Here is a 17,668-nt window from a genome sequence, read left to right as displayed (position 1 = left end):
GCATTGTAGACTGGATAAAGAAATGGTCATGAAACTCTGTCTGGCTTCATAGCTTGTTGTTTTCTTGCATAAAAGAACATTTTACTGTTATGCACCTCGCTATTTTACATGGAACATTCGTGAGTAGACTATACTTTGTGGGTGTAATATTTCAACCCCTTTCTCAGTTTGGTGTACTTAAAATCCTGTAGGTACCTGAAGTGAAGTTTTCGACAAGGCGAATCTCCTTCACAAGCTTTCACGCATTCCTCCTTGGTTCCATGATCACAAAATTCCTGCACCTGTGCTCTACCACGTGATCGAAATTTTTCCACAATTGATTGTTCTTTTGCCGTTGTTGTGTTCAAAAGCTCCAGAATCTCTCTGCTGACCTAATTTTTTCCACATGCAGCAGGAAGAAAAGGTTAAAATTAATCGTGAGAAAAGCACAAGAAAGTAGGCAAACCATAAAATGTGCCATATGTGTGTACAGCTACCTTCTTGCTTTGCTGCTGCTTTGTCGACTGTTGGCTTAGTAGACTTTCAATCTCCAGATCCAAGTCTGAGGCCTGCTGCTTGTTGCTACGGGCCTTCTTTGTTGCAGGAACATCCATTAGAGTCCCTGAACCCTTTTTATCTCCAGTAGAGGAGTAAGAAAGTGAAGGAGAAAGAGAAGAAGGATGAAGGAGTGAGGGGGAAGGAGAAAAGGAAATAGAAGATATAGGTGGCAAGCCTACACTCCCAGTGAGGTGGGAATGTAAAGATGATGGAGTTGAGTTGCCAGCAACTGATGATGAACTTGATGGAGAGGACATGGCATCAAGGTCTGTTCCTTTGCGTTTCAGTCCACTACCACTGACTGTGCCTGCCCCAATGCATCCTGCAGTCCCTGTAATTGCCCCCATCATTGCCCACAACTTAGTGTGGTCTGCACTAGTCACTAATGTTGGTGGTGTAGGCCGGCTAGGGTCAAGAGAAGCACTATGGGGACGAAGTTCAATCAGTTCTTGTGCAGAAAATTTCAGGAGAAGGCTTTCAATGCTGGCTTGACTCACTGGATGCTCTGGCTTTAGTTGGGTAGAAATGAAAAGAGATTTGGACAAAAAGAAAATGAAATTTCAGATTAGATTAAAATGTAACAGGTTGGCTTACAATCACTGGTTAAATACAAATCCTTTTACAGCACATTACTTAAATTACACAGCCTTTTCTAAAATTAACATGTTTAGATATGGTAACCTCACCGTAGATAATGCATTCTTTATAGTGATGGAATCTGTGGGGAGTGTAAGCCCCAGATCTGACAGGTGCATAAGCAGTCTGTTCTCCAGTTCTGGGTCAATTCGGATTTCTTGGCTCTCAGATGCAGCTCTGGACTGGCTCTGAGCCGCTGGAGGACCAGGACTATCACTTCGAGTGAGACTGGCATCTGGATTTACAATATCTATAAAACAGAAGACACACATTGAAAATGTACGACTGGAATGAGCAGTGTGTTGGTACACTGTTTTTGCAGTGCCGATTTATTTATTTTTAGTTCCATCTTTAAAACATAACTCTTTCAAATGGTGTGAAGCATTCACTGCAAAGAAAGCACTTTCTACAAGCTGATGGTATATTTTTTATCTTCTGGTTAATTTGATTGTATAGTTTGCCTGTTTACAGGGTAAAGGTTATTTGGCCGCTGTCTATTTGTAAATATTATTGCAGGTCTCATTCATACATATACCCGGGCTCACACTGGGTCAACCTGATATCACCAGTTGACTTTGGAATGTAGTGAGAACCAATCCAAACCCTCACAGATACCAACCAGGAGTGAGATCAAAACCTGAAACGATAGATTCATTAGATAGTAGTAGATACCAAAAAACTTTTATGTTAACTTCATAAAGGGATTTACTATGCAAAATGTTATGTAACTTACTATGTACTTGGAATTAATGGACTATTACATTCATATGCAAATTTGAAATACATTCACTTGTGTCTTACAGCTTAAATATTAAAAAGTAAGTCTCATCATTGAATTACTATAAACTATGCAGTATTAGGTCAGTTCTCAGATCACCATCTTGTGAAACACACATCACCTCTGGGAGCATACTATTTGTATTATTTCCAAAGAAAATTGCTGATTTCTGTGAAATGAAAAACAAGCATCCTTTTCCTTTTAAAAGTGAGCTGCTCTGGAGGGTGTACTTTGTTTCACTTTCATAATACCCTCCCATTATATCTGGAAAACTAGTTGGGAGTGTCGAGAGGGCATAAATCATGCCTCTCTAAATGACAGGCAAGGGCTTTCACACTTTACTTGAAGTTGTTCACTGTTTTCAAGCAAAAAGCATGCATACTTCACACATTCATTTGTGAAACCACATGGAGACATGTCATACAGAAGAGACATTGTGCGAGTATCAGATTGTACCAAGTATTTTCATTGTGATATATAATAGGTACACTGAGGCCACATATGATTTGCTTGTTTTTGTGCACTGATGAAATATGAGAATTTCTGCTTGCGAAAACCACAATTAACTTAAACATCTGACTTAAACTTGAACAAAGCACAGAAACAGGTACAAAAACTGTTGTAGGATTGCTAATGCTTGCAGTGTACCATCTCTAAAAATGTAAAAGCAATGCATTTTGTTGGTACAAACTGTATTCCAACTGATGGTGCACAGAAAACATCAAGTTTGTACAACAACTTCTATACCACATAAGTTCAAATTTTAGTCAAGTTATCGAGTTTGCTCTGGTTTTTACAACTTGAATATGAATTGTACAATTTGTCACATCTAGTAGTCTACAAACTCGGGCTGTCTCTCTCTCTCACCATAGCTAATTGGGGCAGATTTGTATTCAAAAACAAATGTAATTAAACAGAATATAGAGAAGCAAGAAACCTCTGCTGATATTGCTTGTCAAACTCAGCTGTATTAGGGCTGGGTGATATGGACGTTAACTGATATAAGGATTATTTTGACCCAAAATGAGATATTCAATACTTTAATATATTCCCAAAACACATTAACAATTAAAGATCAGCTTTATATACAGTAGACATATAATCTCACATTATTAAAAGGAAAAATTAGCTAAGGAAACTGTTTTTTTCTTTTTATAATGAAACATACCAGTCTTTTTCTTTCTCATGCTGTGTTATATAAGACAAAGCTCTTGAACCATTTCAGCTATGTTAAACAACAACTTTCAATCTGAATAAATAGTGAAGTAATATTTCCTTATAAAATCTGGCATTATAAAAAAATCAAACCGATTTTAATTTCATTTATTTATATTTAATTTTGCAAATACTAACTTCTGCTCACAAAGTAATACGGTTGTATATTTGACTTCTAATAACCTTAAATTAACAAAGATCACCAGGACAGCATATTTATAAATGTTAATTCAAAACAAATTAAATAAATGTTAAATATCCAATAATCAGGGGTCCAGACAAAAATTCACATCAAGGAGCCAGTGGTTCCTGCCAGAAAAAATTAGGAGCCAATAGCTTTGATTTAGGTACCAAATAATCAAATGTGTAAAATATTAATCTTTCAGTCTGGTACCCTTCCATCCTCTATGTACGTATGTGTGCCTAATTCTTTTCCTTCTGTACAGAGCATCTTTCCCTTGTACTTTTGAGTCCATCTTGATGATTTGGGTAACTGAATGTCACAGTATCTTTCACACTTCTGTATGTGCAGCCATAGTGTATTTTATAAGTCTCTGTCACTGAATGTCAGTGTCAAAAAGCCATTCAGTGCAATTTGGTCTTCTTTTCCTCAGCTGCAGAAATAAGTGTCCCTTCCAGTGGATAGGACAAACAGGCACGGTGAAAAAAGTGACAGTAGATTCTTTTTAAAAATGTTTAGTTCAATGTTAGCTGTCCAGTGTTCATTTTGTAAACAGAAGAGCATTTCAACAACAAAGGTTCAGCTGTGGAAATAAGTGTCCCCTCCAGTGAATGGAATGGAGAGGCACATTAAATATGAAATAGAAGACTGTCTACTGTCTTTTAAAATACATTTTGAACAAGTTTAGCTATATAGTGTTTGTTTTACAAGCAGCTTACAGGGGCACATATTTCTACATCAAAGGCTCAGCTGTGGAAATAACTGACCCTACTGTGGAAAGGGATGGAGTGGCACAGTAGATATGGACGTGCAATTGAAGACTGCCTGATAAGCTTCTTAAAGACACTGTACAATATTTTAATTACCCAGTATTTATTTTGCAGTGTTTTCCAGTGTTTAATCTGCCATGATCAGCTAGAACTACTAGATCAACTAGAAAATGAGTTTTAGAGGATAATGACTCCTGTTTTGAAAATGAGACACCCCCCCCCCCCCCCAATTTAAGAGAGGCAAGGGAATTTCTTTTTTTTGTTTTTTTGATAGAACTTAAACTGTTTAATTCACATGGTTTTAATCATTCATACGACATCTGAGCTCCACAACAAAGCCTTTCCCGTGGAAATGTTTTAGTTTTCCTCTTTTTCACCAAAAAAAAAAAAAAACATTTTAATGATTTGTCTTTTAAATGTATTTGTACAGAATTACTGGATGTCAACTAATGAATTATTAATTATAATTACTATTATTTATTTTATGAAATCTTATTCTCCTTGTTTCTCTGTTGATGAGCTCCCGTTGAAGAATTTATTGGTAACAGAACATATCGTGCGCATGCCAAAGTGACTGAAGTAACAACTAACAAAATGGTATTTATCGAAACATTTTAACAAAGTTTACTGTTCACCACTAATCACAGCACACCCCAGTAAAGCAACAATAACGTATAATACACCTTCAATCTTAAAACACAGACCTAATGACATCGCTGTGCGTGAACAAACAGCAGGCATGTTTACTGAAGGACAGGCCAGCATTTTGCATGGAGTATGCATAAAATCAAAAGAGAAACAACATATAAAGCTGCACAAACACAAGAAGATCTGTGACAATCACAACATAGTACACATGAATCAAGTCAGAAAGAACAACTGAACTCCATGGGGCACAGATATCTTCATAAGAGTGGACTTACATGATGGGCAGATGAATTTCAAATGTTTTTGCAAATCTACCTCGCATTTTGATGACCTGCTATGTCATATTCAGCTCTTCGTTCATCATAACCAGCCTCTCTTCGAGATTCACCATAGTTAAAAAATATTTTTGCATGTGCATCACCAATCTGATTTCATTTTCACCATGCGTCCCTGCATCAAGTATAAACCAACCTTTTGTGGAACATGACTTGTAGATCTCCAAGGGGGAATCCAGCCACCACCCACCCCTGCCATGCCAACACATATGTTAATGGCACATCCGTTTAACAATAAAAAGGCCTTTTGCATCTGTTACAATATGGTTAGTTTAAAGTTTCAATTATTTAATTTACCACTGTTTATCTACAGTAAGTATAAATGACAATCGTCAAAGCCTATTTTTGGTTGCATTTGTGACCATTTTAGTAGCAGTCGGAAGCCCTGATATTGTAATTAGAAATCTCAATTCACCTGCTAAACAAATTAAAATAAATGGCCGGTAATGCAGTCTACCCCATACATGAACACTGAATAATTCATACAAAAGAAAACTATGAAGACTGCAGTTTTTATTCGTGGTTGTAGTGTTTCAGTAGAGCAGAGGCCGTGTGAAATAGATGGATGAGGGCTTATGCCATGCACATGTCTCACTTCTAGTGTGATGTGAATCACCGGTTAGTTATTTACTGGTGGCAAAGGCGTGGTGTTGGGTGATGGTAGTGTTGGTTTAAAACAGCAGTACTCTATAGTGTTACAAAGGTGATTTAAAGTTGATTAATTTAAAGATAAAAACTGTTAAAAATATCAACTCTGCAATAATATCAAAGCCTAAAATTAGTACTGCCTTATTATACAGTGGGTTTGAAAAATGTCCAAAAAAATAAAATAAAAGTACAGGTAATTACTTTTACTCACTCAAAACCAACCTGTTCTCTTTCTATCTCATTCAGAAAAACAGAATCTTCAACAGCTATAGAAAAAATTCATGCTTTAGTCTGTTCAATTGTGGTTTGGCTTGACCAATTAATTTGGAAACATATCTACATAAATATTTACTGGATATTTTTATATACGATCACACACTGGATAATTAGAATATAGTATGTACAGAAATTAGAATGTATAATATAATTAAGCACTTATCTTATTATGTGATTCTGTACCTAAGAGGACATTATTACTTTTAAAGTATATTGAATTCTTACCAAAACAGTTTAAGCACTGAGCCTTAGATAGTTAAAACACTGATATGCACCGAGTCTTATATGTAACCCCTCTACCAATATAAAATGATACCATGATATCTGATGACAAAGACTGGGTGGAGAATTAGCCATAAGAAGGCGCAGTTAAAAAGGATAGGAGTCAAAGATGGCAATATACTAAAAGGTGCTAGTTTTTAACATAATAAATAATGGGCATAATGGAAAGTGACCTTGACTGAAAATTAATGGACAAAGGTGGAACAGTGCCATTAGATGGTGTCAATTAGCATAAACAGGAGTGTCAAAGTATCTTATCTACATTAAGTTATGTATATAAATGTCTCTCAGCCCAGGAACAGAGGTTTTCTACGCAGACAGAGCATGACTGTTTATTATCGTTAATAAAAGTCTAAACTAAAACCAGGAGGCTTTTGGACTCTGCTTGACTTCCTTGCTTTGGATATTATTGGTTTGTAATTTTATTGTACAACAACAATATGCTGCTTAGATAAGAGTGTTGACTTTTTCCAAAATGCAAAGCTATGCATTGATAAAAAAAATGTAGTGTAATCTGTTTATCTCAGATTTATTGCCACGTACTGTATGGTGTACTGTACACAGTCAAATATAATGCACACTTGGTCAAGCACATTACTGTCCGGCTGCCCAAATCTCAATTTGTAGATTATCAGGTAAAGATGAGCAAAACAGTGGAGTTTATTTTAGAAACGTTACGTTACATTTTGAATGTGAGTTTGCAATGGTGAAACTTACTTAAGAGAGGTATTTGTGTTTAGGAATTTTTTTAGTGTTTCTTCACGTCGTGCAGAGGGAAAGGAAGATTGGTCCTTTAGTGTTTGCCATCACTGTATAAACCCCTACTGGACCCATACATTTCTCAGAAAATATTCCAGATTAAAATAAATGAAAGTAAAGTGAGTTTTGTATATGCGTCAAGTCTAAGCACAATCTAAAATAAGACAAAAAGACGTACTCTAAGATTAATGCTGAGACAATGAAATTGTTATCCCAAAATGATTGAGAAAAGTGGGAAAAAAAACACAGCAGTTGCTACCTTTGATGACATTATGTTTTTGCCTTAGCTCTTATTTAAACTTTGTGAGTGCTGATAGAAATCGTAGTTTCCAATGTTGACATTTTCTGCAATGTTGCTGGTAAGGGTTAGAATGGATATACAGGTGCTGGTCATAAAATTAGAATATCATGACAAAGTTGATTTATTTCAGTAATTCCATTCAAAAAGTGAAACTTGTATATTAGATTCATTCATTACACACAGACTGATGTATTTCAAATGTTTATTTCTTTTAATGTTGATGATTATAACTGACAACTAATGAAAGTCCCAAATTCAGTATCTCGGTAAATTAGAATATTGTGAAAAGGTTCAATATTGAAGACACCTGGTGCCACACTCTAATCAGCTAATTAACTCAGAACACCTGCAAAAGCCTTTAAATGGTCTCTCAGTCTCGTTCTGTAGGCTACACAATCATGGGGAAGACTGCTGACTTGACAGTTGTCCAAAAGACGACCATTGACACCTTGCACAAGGAGGGCAAGACACAAAAGGTCATTGCTAAAGAGGCTGGCTGTTCACAGAGCTCTGTGTCCAAGCACATTAATAGAGAGGCGAAGGGAAGGACAAGATGTGGTAGAAAAAAGTGTACAAGCAATAGGGATAACCGCACCCTGGAGAGGATTGTGAAACAAAACCCATTCAAAAATGTGGGGGAGATTCACAAAGAGTGGACTGCAGCTGGAGTCAGTGCTTCAAGAACCACCAGCACAGACGTATGCAAGACATGGGTTTCAGCTGTCGCTTTCCTTGTGTCAAGCCACTCTTGAACAAGAGACAGCGTCAGAAGCGTCTCGCCTTTGGACTGCTGCTGAGTGGTCCAAAGTTATGTTCTCTGATGAAAGTAAATTTTGCATTTCCTTTGGAAATCAAGGTCCCAGAGTCTGGAGGAAGAGAGGAGAGGCACAGAATCCACGTTGCGTGAGGTCCAGTGTAAAGTTTCCACAGTCAGTGATGGTTTGAGGTGCCATGTCATCTGCTGGTGTTGGTCCATTGTGTTTTCTGAGGTCCAAGGTCAACGTAGCCGTCTACCAGGACGTTTTACAGCACTTCATGCTTCTTGCTGCTGACAAACTTTATGGAGATGCAGATTTCATTTTCCAACAGGACCTGGCACCTGCACACAGTGCCAAAGCTACCAGTACCTGGTTTAAGGACCATGGTATCCCTGTTCTTGATTGGCCAGCAAACTCGCCTGACCTTAACTCCATAGAAAATCTATGGGGTATTGTGAAGAGGAAGATGCAATACGCCAGACCCAACAATTCAGAAGAGCTGAAGGCCACTATCAGAGCAACATGGGCTCTCATAACACCTGAGCAGTGCCACAGACTGATCGACTCCATGCCACGCCGCATTGCTGCAGTAATCCAGGCCAAAGGAGCCCCAACTAAATATTGAGTGCTGTACATGCTCATACTTTTCATGTTCATACCTTTCAGTTGGCCAACATTTCTAAAAATCCTTTTTTTTTTGCTTTGGTCTTAATTGATATTCTAATTTTCCGAGATACTGAATTTGGGACTTTCATTAGTTGTCAGTTATAATCATCAACATTAAAAGAAATAAACATTTGAAATACATCAGTCTGTGTGTAATGAATGAATCTAATATACAAGTTTCACTTTTTGAATGGAATTACTGAAATAAATCAACTTTGTCATGATATTCTAATTTTATGACCAGCACCTGTATATATTGCATGTTTCCTTCTACCTTTGACTAGTATGTGATGCCACAGTGGCCCTGAATGAGTAAGTGTCTCCTATGATGGTTCAACAAACATCCAGGGTTACCTTCTACCTTGTACCCAGTGTTGCTGGGGTCATGCTGCCCAGAAATTATTTTAGCAGGGTTAATAATTTTTTTTCTGTTCTTTATTTCACCTTATACAATTTCTTGTATTAGGAATTTGTTAGTTTTCGCACACCCCTTGGGGTCAGAGCGCAGGGTCAGCCATTGTACAGCGCCCCTGGAGCAATTACAGGTTAAGGGTCTTGCTCAAGGGCCCAGCAGAGTAAGATCTCTCTTGGCAGTGACGGGGATATGAACCTTCTGGATACCAGCACAGATCCTTAGCCTCAGAGCCACCACTCCGCCCCAAAGTGATAGAGTTTTGTTTTCCTTTTTTTTTTTTTTTAATTAGCTCCAATACATTATCTATCAACAAAAATCTAAGAAGCTTTTATTATGAGACAAACACTGAACAAATAAATTTAAGAGTCAATAGTAAAAATCACAGAGCACTTTGAACTCTGAGTTTGCTTTTAAGACAAGTCACTTATCAATAGACATTTTAAAAAGTAACAACAACAAATGCAACTGATATATTCAATATATAAAGAAATCTTTAATCAATTTTCTGTTGGAAGTTGAACACACTGAACTCTTGTGTGTGTACTATTAGCAACTGCCTTTAATATTTTGTAATTCTTGTTTTATTGGTTTATAAAACCATTAATTGCATGGGTTTCCTCCGGGCGCTCCGGTTTCCTCCCACATTCCAAAGACATGCAGGTTAGTTGGATTGGCGATTCTAAATTGGCCTTAGTGTGTGCTTGGTGTGTGGGTGTGTTTGTGTGTGTCCTGCGGTGGGTTGGCACCCTGCCCAGGATTGGTTCCCTGCCTTGTGTCCTGTGTTGGCTGGGATTGGCTCCAGCAGACCACCGTGACCCTGTGTTCGGATTCAGCGGGTTGGAAAATGGATGGATGGATGGATGGATAAAACCATTAATATCACAACATTAAGGGGGAATTTTAAAAACTTGTTTTGCAAGATAGGAAACTGTACTGGATATGGTGTTACTTAGAACCACTGCTATAATTTTAGGATGTAAATCTTGCTAGTGTTTTGGAACACATGTGAGTGTATAAGTGCACATTCGAAGTTTTAGTCATTAGTATGGTAATTACACAGAAAGTAAAAATTTTACATGTTTATAGTATAAGGTTTTTTTTTTTTTTTTAAATTTTGCAATTACTGCAAAGGATTCACAGCGTCCTGGGTTTGAATCCCATGCCCGGACATTGTCCACATAGACTTTGCACATTCATCTCATGATTCATTGCATTTTCTTTCCCACATCATCTGAGTTGTAACCGAAGAGTTAACCTTCAAAACTGGAGAGTACGGATAAGAGGAAAATGCACCACATTGAGTTATGTCATCAGTGGGATCACTCAGGAGTCTGTCTTCAGCCAGACCCCAGTATATTGTAATTAGCAAACTTGCAAAATTTGCATACGGCACTAAAATGGGAGGAATGGCAGACAATAAGGAGGCAGCAAAACAATTCAAAAAGACCTGTAGAAGCTCCTGAAATGGAGAAGCACTTGGATAATGCAGTTTAATGCAGGAAAGTGTTACATGTGGGCAAAACATCAATTATAAATACAAAATGACACTGTCCTAAAGGAAGCAACCTCTAAAATGGATGTAGAGGTTATGTGACACATCATTTTTTATTATCTATCAACGTGCATAAAAAATTTAAAGTCAAAAGAAGTTTAGGTTATATTGTAAAAATTGTCAAATATAAATTGAGGGATGGCATGTTCAGACTGTATAATGCACTAATAAGACAGCATATGGAGTACTGTCTGCAGTTCTAATCACCACACTACAAGAAAAAAAGATACCAGAACTTGAAGCTGCATAGAGGACAGCAACAAAGTGCATCCCAGGAATTAAGGACAGACTCAGAGAATTAAAACTGTTTAGTCTTGAAAGGAAGGGACTGTGTGTGGACCTAATCCAGGTGTTCAAAATCCTCCATTGTATTGATAAAGAAGATCCAGCGGAATAATGTCAGCTAAACGATGAATCGCATACTTGGGAACACCAGTGGAAATTAAGGGAAAGTGCATTTAGGACTGAAGCCAGGAAGCACTTCTTTACTTTAGGAATTGTTTGTCTGAAACAAACCACCAAGACATGTAGTTGAAGCAGAAGCCTTGACATCTTTAAGAATTATCTGGAGGACATATTGGGAAACAAGCTGAACAAACAAAGCTAATAGGCTGAATGGTCTTCTCTTGTCTGTCAAATTTCTTATGTTCTTAGGTTGTGCTTAGCTTATTTAGCAAAGTGGAAGTGTATGCACGTGTATACGAATGGGCCTTGCAATGGGCTGGCACCAAGTGGTACTGGGATAGGCTCTGACCTGCCATGACACTAATTTAAACCAAGTGGGTTTAGAATGTCACGTTAAAACAATCACAACATTGTTTTATATAGTAACTGATTGTAAAGCAAATCTGATTTCTACCTCAGCTTCAGTATGTACTCATTAACTTTACAGACTTTTGTAGGACATATTTTTGGCTGATAAAGGAAGATAAGCAAGTTGAAGACAATCGAGCCTCATAAATGATGCATTCAATAAGAACTATATGTCTTTTGAATGTAAAAATAACACTATGCCATTTTTATGTTAGCTGTGAAAAAACTTAACATATAATGTTAAAAACATAATAGACCCTTTCTAGTTCACCTAATTCTGAGGTTTTATCTAATTAGATCCCTGATGTAATCCCACCTCCACCTTGAATGCATCCATCACTCCTACTGCAGACCTCACCACAGTCACACGTCCCTCGTACATATCCTATACAACTCTTACATACTTCTCTGCCACTCCCGACTTCCTCATACAATACCACAGCTCCTCTCAAGGCACCCTGTCATATGCTTTCTCCAGGTCCACAAAGACACAATGCAACTCCTTCTGGACTTCTCTAAACTTCTCCATCAACACCATCAGAGCAAACATTGTATCTGTGTTGCTCTTTCTTGGCATGAAACCATACTGCTGCTCACTAATCATCACCTCACTTCTTAACCGAGCTTCCACTACTCTTTCCCATAACTTCATGCTGTGGCTCATCAATTTTATCCCCCTGTGGTTACTGCAGTCTTGCACACCCCCCTTATTCTTAAATATCGGCATCAGTACACTTCTTCTCCACTCCTCAGGCATCCTCTCACTTTCCAAGATTCCATTAAACAATCTGGTTAAAAACTCGACTGCCATCTCTCCTAAACACCTCCATGCTTCCACAGGTATGTCATCTGGACCAACGGCCTTTCCATTCTTTATCCTCTTCATAGCTGTCCTTACTTCCTCCTTGCTAATCCGTTGCACTTCCTGATTCACTATCTCCACATCATCTAACCTCTTCTCTCTCTCGTTCTCTTCATTCATCAGCCTCTCAAAGTACTCTTTCCATTTGCTCAACACACTCTCCTCGCTTGTGAGTACGTTTCCATCTTTGTCCTTTATCACCCATACCTGCTGCACATCTTTCCCAGCTCAGTCCCACTGTCTAGCCAATCGGTACAGGTCCTTTTCTCCCTCCTTTGTGTCCAACCTCTCATACAACTCATCATACACCTTTTCTTTAGCTTTCTCCACCTCTCTCTTCACCTTGTGCCTTATCTCCTTGTACTCTTGTCTACTTTCTGCATTTCTCTGACTATCCCACTTCTTCTTTGCCATCCTCTTCCTCTGTATACTCTCCTGTACTTCCCCATTGCACCACCAGGTTTCCTTTTCTTCCTTCCTCTGTCCAAATATCACGCCAAGCATCCTTCTTGCTGTCACCCTTACTACATCTGCTGTAGTTTCCCAACTGTCTGGTAACTCTTCACTGTCACCCAGTGCCTGTCTCACCTCCTCCCTAAACTCAATCTTGCAGTCTTTCTTTTTCAACTTGCACCATTTGATCCTTGGCTCTGCCCTCACTCTCTTCTTCTTCTTGATCACCAATGTTATCCTACAGACCACCATCCTATACTGCTTAACTACACTTTCCCCTGCCACCATTTTGCAGTCTTCAATCTCCTTCAGATTGACTCTTCTGCACAGGATGTAATCTACCTGTGTGCATCTTCCTCCACTCTTGTACGTAACACTAATGTTCCTCCCTCTTCTTAAAGTATGTATTCACCACAGCCATGTCCATCCTTTTGTCAAAATCCACTATCCTCTGATCTTCTTCATTCCTCTCCTTGACATCATACCTACCTGTTACCTCCTCATCTCCTCTGTTCCCTTCATCAACATGCCCATTGAAATCTGCTCCAATCACCACTTTCTGTTCCTTGGGTACAAAGTTCATCACTTCATCCAACTCACTCCAAAAATCTTCTTTCTCACCCATTGCACACCCAAATTGCGGGGCATATGCACTGACCACATTCATCATTACACCTCCAATTTCCAGCTTCTTAATCATTACTCTGTCTGACACTCTTTTCACCTCCAAAACACTCTTGACGTGCTGTTCCTTCAGAATAACCCCTACTCCATTTCTCCTCCTATCATTCATAACCTGGACAATTATCACATATGTCTCTGGTACTCCCTTTTCTCTCATGCACCTCCAGATCCCTAAATATGGCACTTCACCATAACCCTATTCCAAGTCAATAAACACCATATGCACACTTTACCATTTTTCTCAATTATTCCCTATGAACATCTCGGTTCAAAGCCTGCATCATCTGTTTCACCCTCTGGAATACAACCAAAATGTATGCAAACCAGCCAAACCTGGTGTCAGATCCAAACATTAAAAAATAGACCAGGGTTAGTGACGGGTGGGGCATCCAGTGGGAAAATGTTAGCCAAAACCTCAATTAAATCAGCTTCAGAAATACATCTGAACATTGACTACACTCTTTATATATTGTATTTGTGAAAATCTGGGCACACTGCTAAAATGTTATTGTTCATGATAGAAATTGGTGTGTTTTATCAGGATACCATTACATTTATGTAATAATGCTGCCAAAGCATTACTACTGTTGATAATGGCTATTACTGCTTGAAATTACTTCTGAAATGATTTTTAATTTATTATTCACATATAGCCACAAAGCCCCGTTTTCAGCACCCTTTCTTTCAGTGCCCTAATGGTCAACTCCCTTACCTCATCCCTAATTAAACATGTAAAGTAAATTAGAAAAAGCTTTATAATTGCATTAGCACACACCAGTGAAACCTGTTATTCTCTCCACTTGGGTTGCAATGTAATTGCATTCAATTGTTTTTTTCAAAAATGTTCAAATGAAACAGCTATCTGAAGAAACCAGTCTATTGTTTTTTTCTGCGAAATGACGTTTGACTGCAAGAAAAAAAGCTGAAGTCACTTTGGTTTAAAAATGGTAAAATAAATGTGTGTGTGTATATATATATATATATATATATATATATATATATATACACACACACACACACACACGTGCGTGTATGAAAGGTAAATAATGCTGGAACTGTGGTTTCTTGTTGCTTTAATGTGAGATGTGTCTTCATAAAATAAACAAAAAAAAATAAAAGGCAAAGCCTTGTTAAAGCTTATTGGACGCCTTTCTACGAATCGGCGCAAAACGGAACACCACGGTTGGGCCGGCGCCCCCCCAAGTAAATCACAGTTAGGTTTGCTGTCAGTGTGTAGAATAAGCACGATCTCCGGCTTTTTTTACCTAATGCAAGCTGGCTGTTTTCCTTTCGCCGCCTCTGTAGCCTCTCCCGTAACGAGTCCAGCTGCTTCTTGTGAGCCTGAATATCACTCCAGGTATCCGACATGTTGAGGCGTATAAAAATAAAAACTTAAATTTACACAATGAAAATAAAGTACGTTTCAGCTCGCACGGCGGCTAACCCGATTCCAAAGCATATTCTCCTTGTGCATCTACATAAATCCAGACGGTGTTAAAACAAAACAGCAGAAAGAAGTAGAAAATGCAGTGTCTAGAAAAAGAAATCATTCAATCTGTGTGCTTCGGCATGTTGACCCCCTTCCTTCAAAATCAAAAGTACTTCCGGGTGATTGAAAGGGGCCGGAGCTCTGTAATGCAGACGTCCACGAGAGAGCCAATCGAGTTGCGCGTTTACGTCATATGATTTAGAGAGCGCTAAACTTTTTTATGCATAGTATAAAGAACAGGTAAATATAGAACTCAATCTACAGGAGCTGCGGATTTGTATGAGATAGCAGGAAAAACTAAGAAAGAAACAATTAGGTGTATTTTCAAAGCATGTAAAAAGGATTTTAATGTACAAAAACCTTTGCAGAAAACTACTGTTCCTACGTATGACTGTAGTGCAAAGGCAATTAAACGTTATCGGAGTCATATAATTTGATGACCTTGTTAACGAAACGGAACTGTGGAGGTCTGCAGCTGGAATCTTTTGGTTTAAACGACCGGGAGAATACGCGAACCACTGCATTTGTTCAAGGCGCATTACCGACACCTGCTGAGCCGAAGTGGGCAAGAAATATTAATAAAGCCTACTATTGTTACTTGCTAGCTGTGAAAGTTTCATAAGATAATGGAATTCGTGGTGTCGGTTAGTCAAATGTAGTAGAAGTACTATGCAACTAACTGAGTACTTTAATTTTTTTTTACCAGGGGCTACTATTATTATTTCACTGGAGCTCCTTCCTCTTGAATATGCTACATGTAATCGGCCACAGGTAAAACATTCGTGCCGTAGATTCATGTTTTTACTAGTGGCTAACCTTGACTTTTACAGGAAACTGTCGTCTATGGAATTGAAGCAGGTAATTAGTAGGAATAATGGGAATTTGGATATAAAATAATTTAACACTGTAACAAATTCTGTAAAAATGATAGCTTTAATCAGATTTTAATGTAACGCTTTATTCTGTTCTCTTGTACTGTTAAAATTTTTTCGAGGGGTTTGTTATATTGCTATAATGAATACAGCACTTCGGTCAGTTTGCATGCAACAATCCTTTACTTCAGTAATCCCTTTTAAATATCTATGCGTGCTTTTCCAAATATGCAAAGACAGTACGAAACACGGCATCAGATAAAATAATCACCCCCTCTCCAAACAGAAATCCCCCCCCCCCCCCCAGAAACAATCAAAAAATACAAATACGCCACAAGAGTACTACAACAGTTCACTACCCCCCTACTTTTTTCTTCTACTAGCCCAATATTGTACTGTAACCTCTCTGGTCCACTCTTCCTTGGCGATTTATAAAAGAAGGGATGCATTGTTTCACACAGTTTCTTTCAAAGCTCCCACATGAAGGACTACTTTCTGCTATTAGGCAAAAAATGTGACTGTCCCCTTTAATGTTGGTCTTTCACACCTGTGCTGGATTGTCTGGGTCCAACAGGTACATTGAGATTTTATATGGCTCACTATACGAGTCATTAAAAGTTCTGCAAGCCACCAAAAATGTTTGCCAACTGCTGCTATAAATTTTGAACATCTCTTCATGTTTTTTAAAGTAATGATTGTTATTTGATTTCTGCAGTATTCTCAGGCAAACTTTATGTTCCTTAGGAAAAGTAAATTTTAGAAAGGGCACGTGATTGTGAGGCTACAATGTTGATCCAAAATGAAAAGGGATCGTTATGTGCAAAGTCAACTACAAGTCGAAGATGGGAAAGTTATTGGTGTTTTTTAAAGGATAAGTTTGGTCTTTGTCAAGGCAAAGTTATTTCTTAACAATCGTGGCATATATTTGTTTAATAAGGTTGAAGTGCAGCAAGTTCAGCACAGATAATTTCGCCTATGCAGAGTATTAGTGCAGATCTGTCATTCCTACTTTACAAGGAGTCTGCATGTTCTCTTCCTGTGTATTTACAGATTAATTGGTATCCGTGAGTATCACTGAGTTTTCACTCAAAAAAGCTGTCATCTTTATTTTATAATTACCATTTCCTCAGCAAGAGTGACTCATCAGCTGGCTTCAATAATTTAATAACTGGTTACATAAAATTTTGTAGCTGGTTTGTGGCACTTCAATCTGCTCAATCGCACACACTCTGTCATTCCCATTTTTGGAGTATTTCTTTATTGTGTGTGCACGTGGCACATCACGAAAAGTCTGACATGGAGGTGACTTGACTCTTTTAAAAATCTAAGGCCATTATTAAAAATACAATGTGGTGTAGTAACTTCAGTTCAGATTTATTGTTGTACAGCAAATCAAGTACAATGAAACTTTTATCAGTGCTGCTCACCACAACACTGCCAGCTGGCATGCATCTTGCTTCATAGGCTATTTAAATTAGCAACACAGAATATAATATGCAAAATGAAAGCGTCTCGAAAAAAAGAACTACATGATTTGAGCACAGATCTGTGTGTTATTACAAGCCATGTCAGAACATAACAAGCAAAAGCGGGATAATAAGCAGAATATAACTTGGCAAAGGCAGTGGTTGTTATCATAACTCCATCCACAACACCTAATGTGGCCAGACAAGTTAGTAAGAAACACATCCTTACCTCTATAAAGTAGTGGCAAGGATCTGTGATAAAAATGGACTAC

At 38.1% G+C, this 17,668-nt stretch overlaps 1 protein-coding gene across 1 annotated transcript in view; it reads right to left on the bottom strand.

Moving 5' to 3' along the window:
• mettl3 (methyltransferase like 3) overlaps positions 1-15,171 on the bottom strand; it is a 41,015-nt gene extending 25,844 nt beyond the window's left edge. The window contains exons 1-4 of the mRNA XM_051922301.1: positions 14,835-15,171; positions 1,224-1,423; positions 477-1,046; positions 196-371 (exon numbers count right to left, since the gene is read on the bottom strand). Of these exons, the coding sequence (XP_051778261.1) occupies positions 196-371; positions 477-1,046; positions 1,224-1,423; positions 14,835-14,937 (1,049 nt within the window). The 5' untranslated portion in view covers positions 14,938-15,171. The remainder of the gene's footprint in view (positions 1-195; positions 372-476; positions 1,047-1,223; positions 1,424-14,834) is intronic.
• Between the last annotated feature and the right edge of the window lie 2,497 nt (positions 15,172-17,668).

Source organism: Erpetoichthys calabaricus, chromosome 2, assembly GCF_900747795.2.
Source record: "Erpetoichthys calabaricus chromosome 2, fErpCal1.3, whole genome shotgun sequence".
Lineage (NCBI taxonomy): Eukaryota > Metazoa > Chordata > Cladistia > Polypteriformes > Polypteridae > Erpetoichthys > Erpetoichthys calabaricus.
This window is presented reverse-complemented; position numbering and strand designations above follow the sequence as displayed.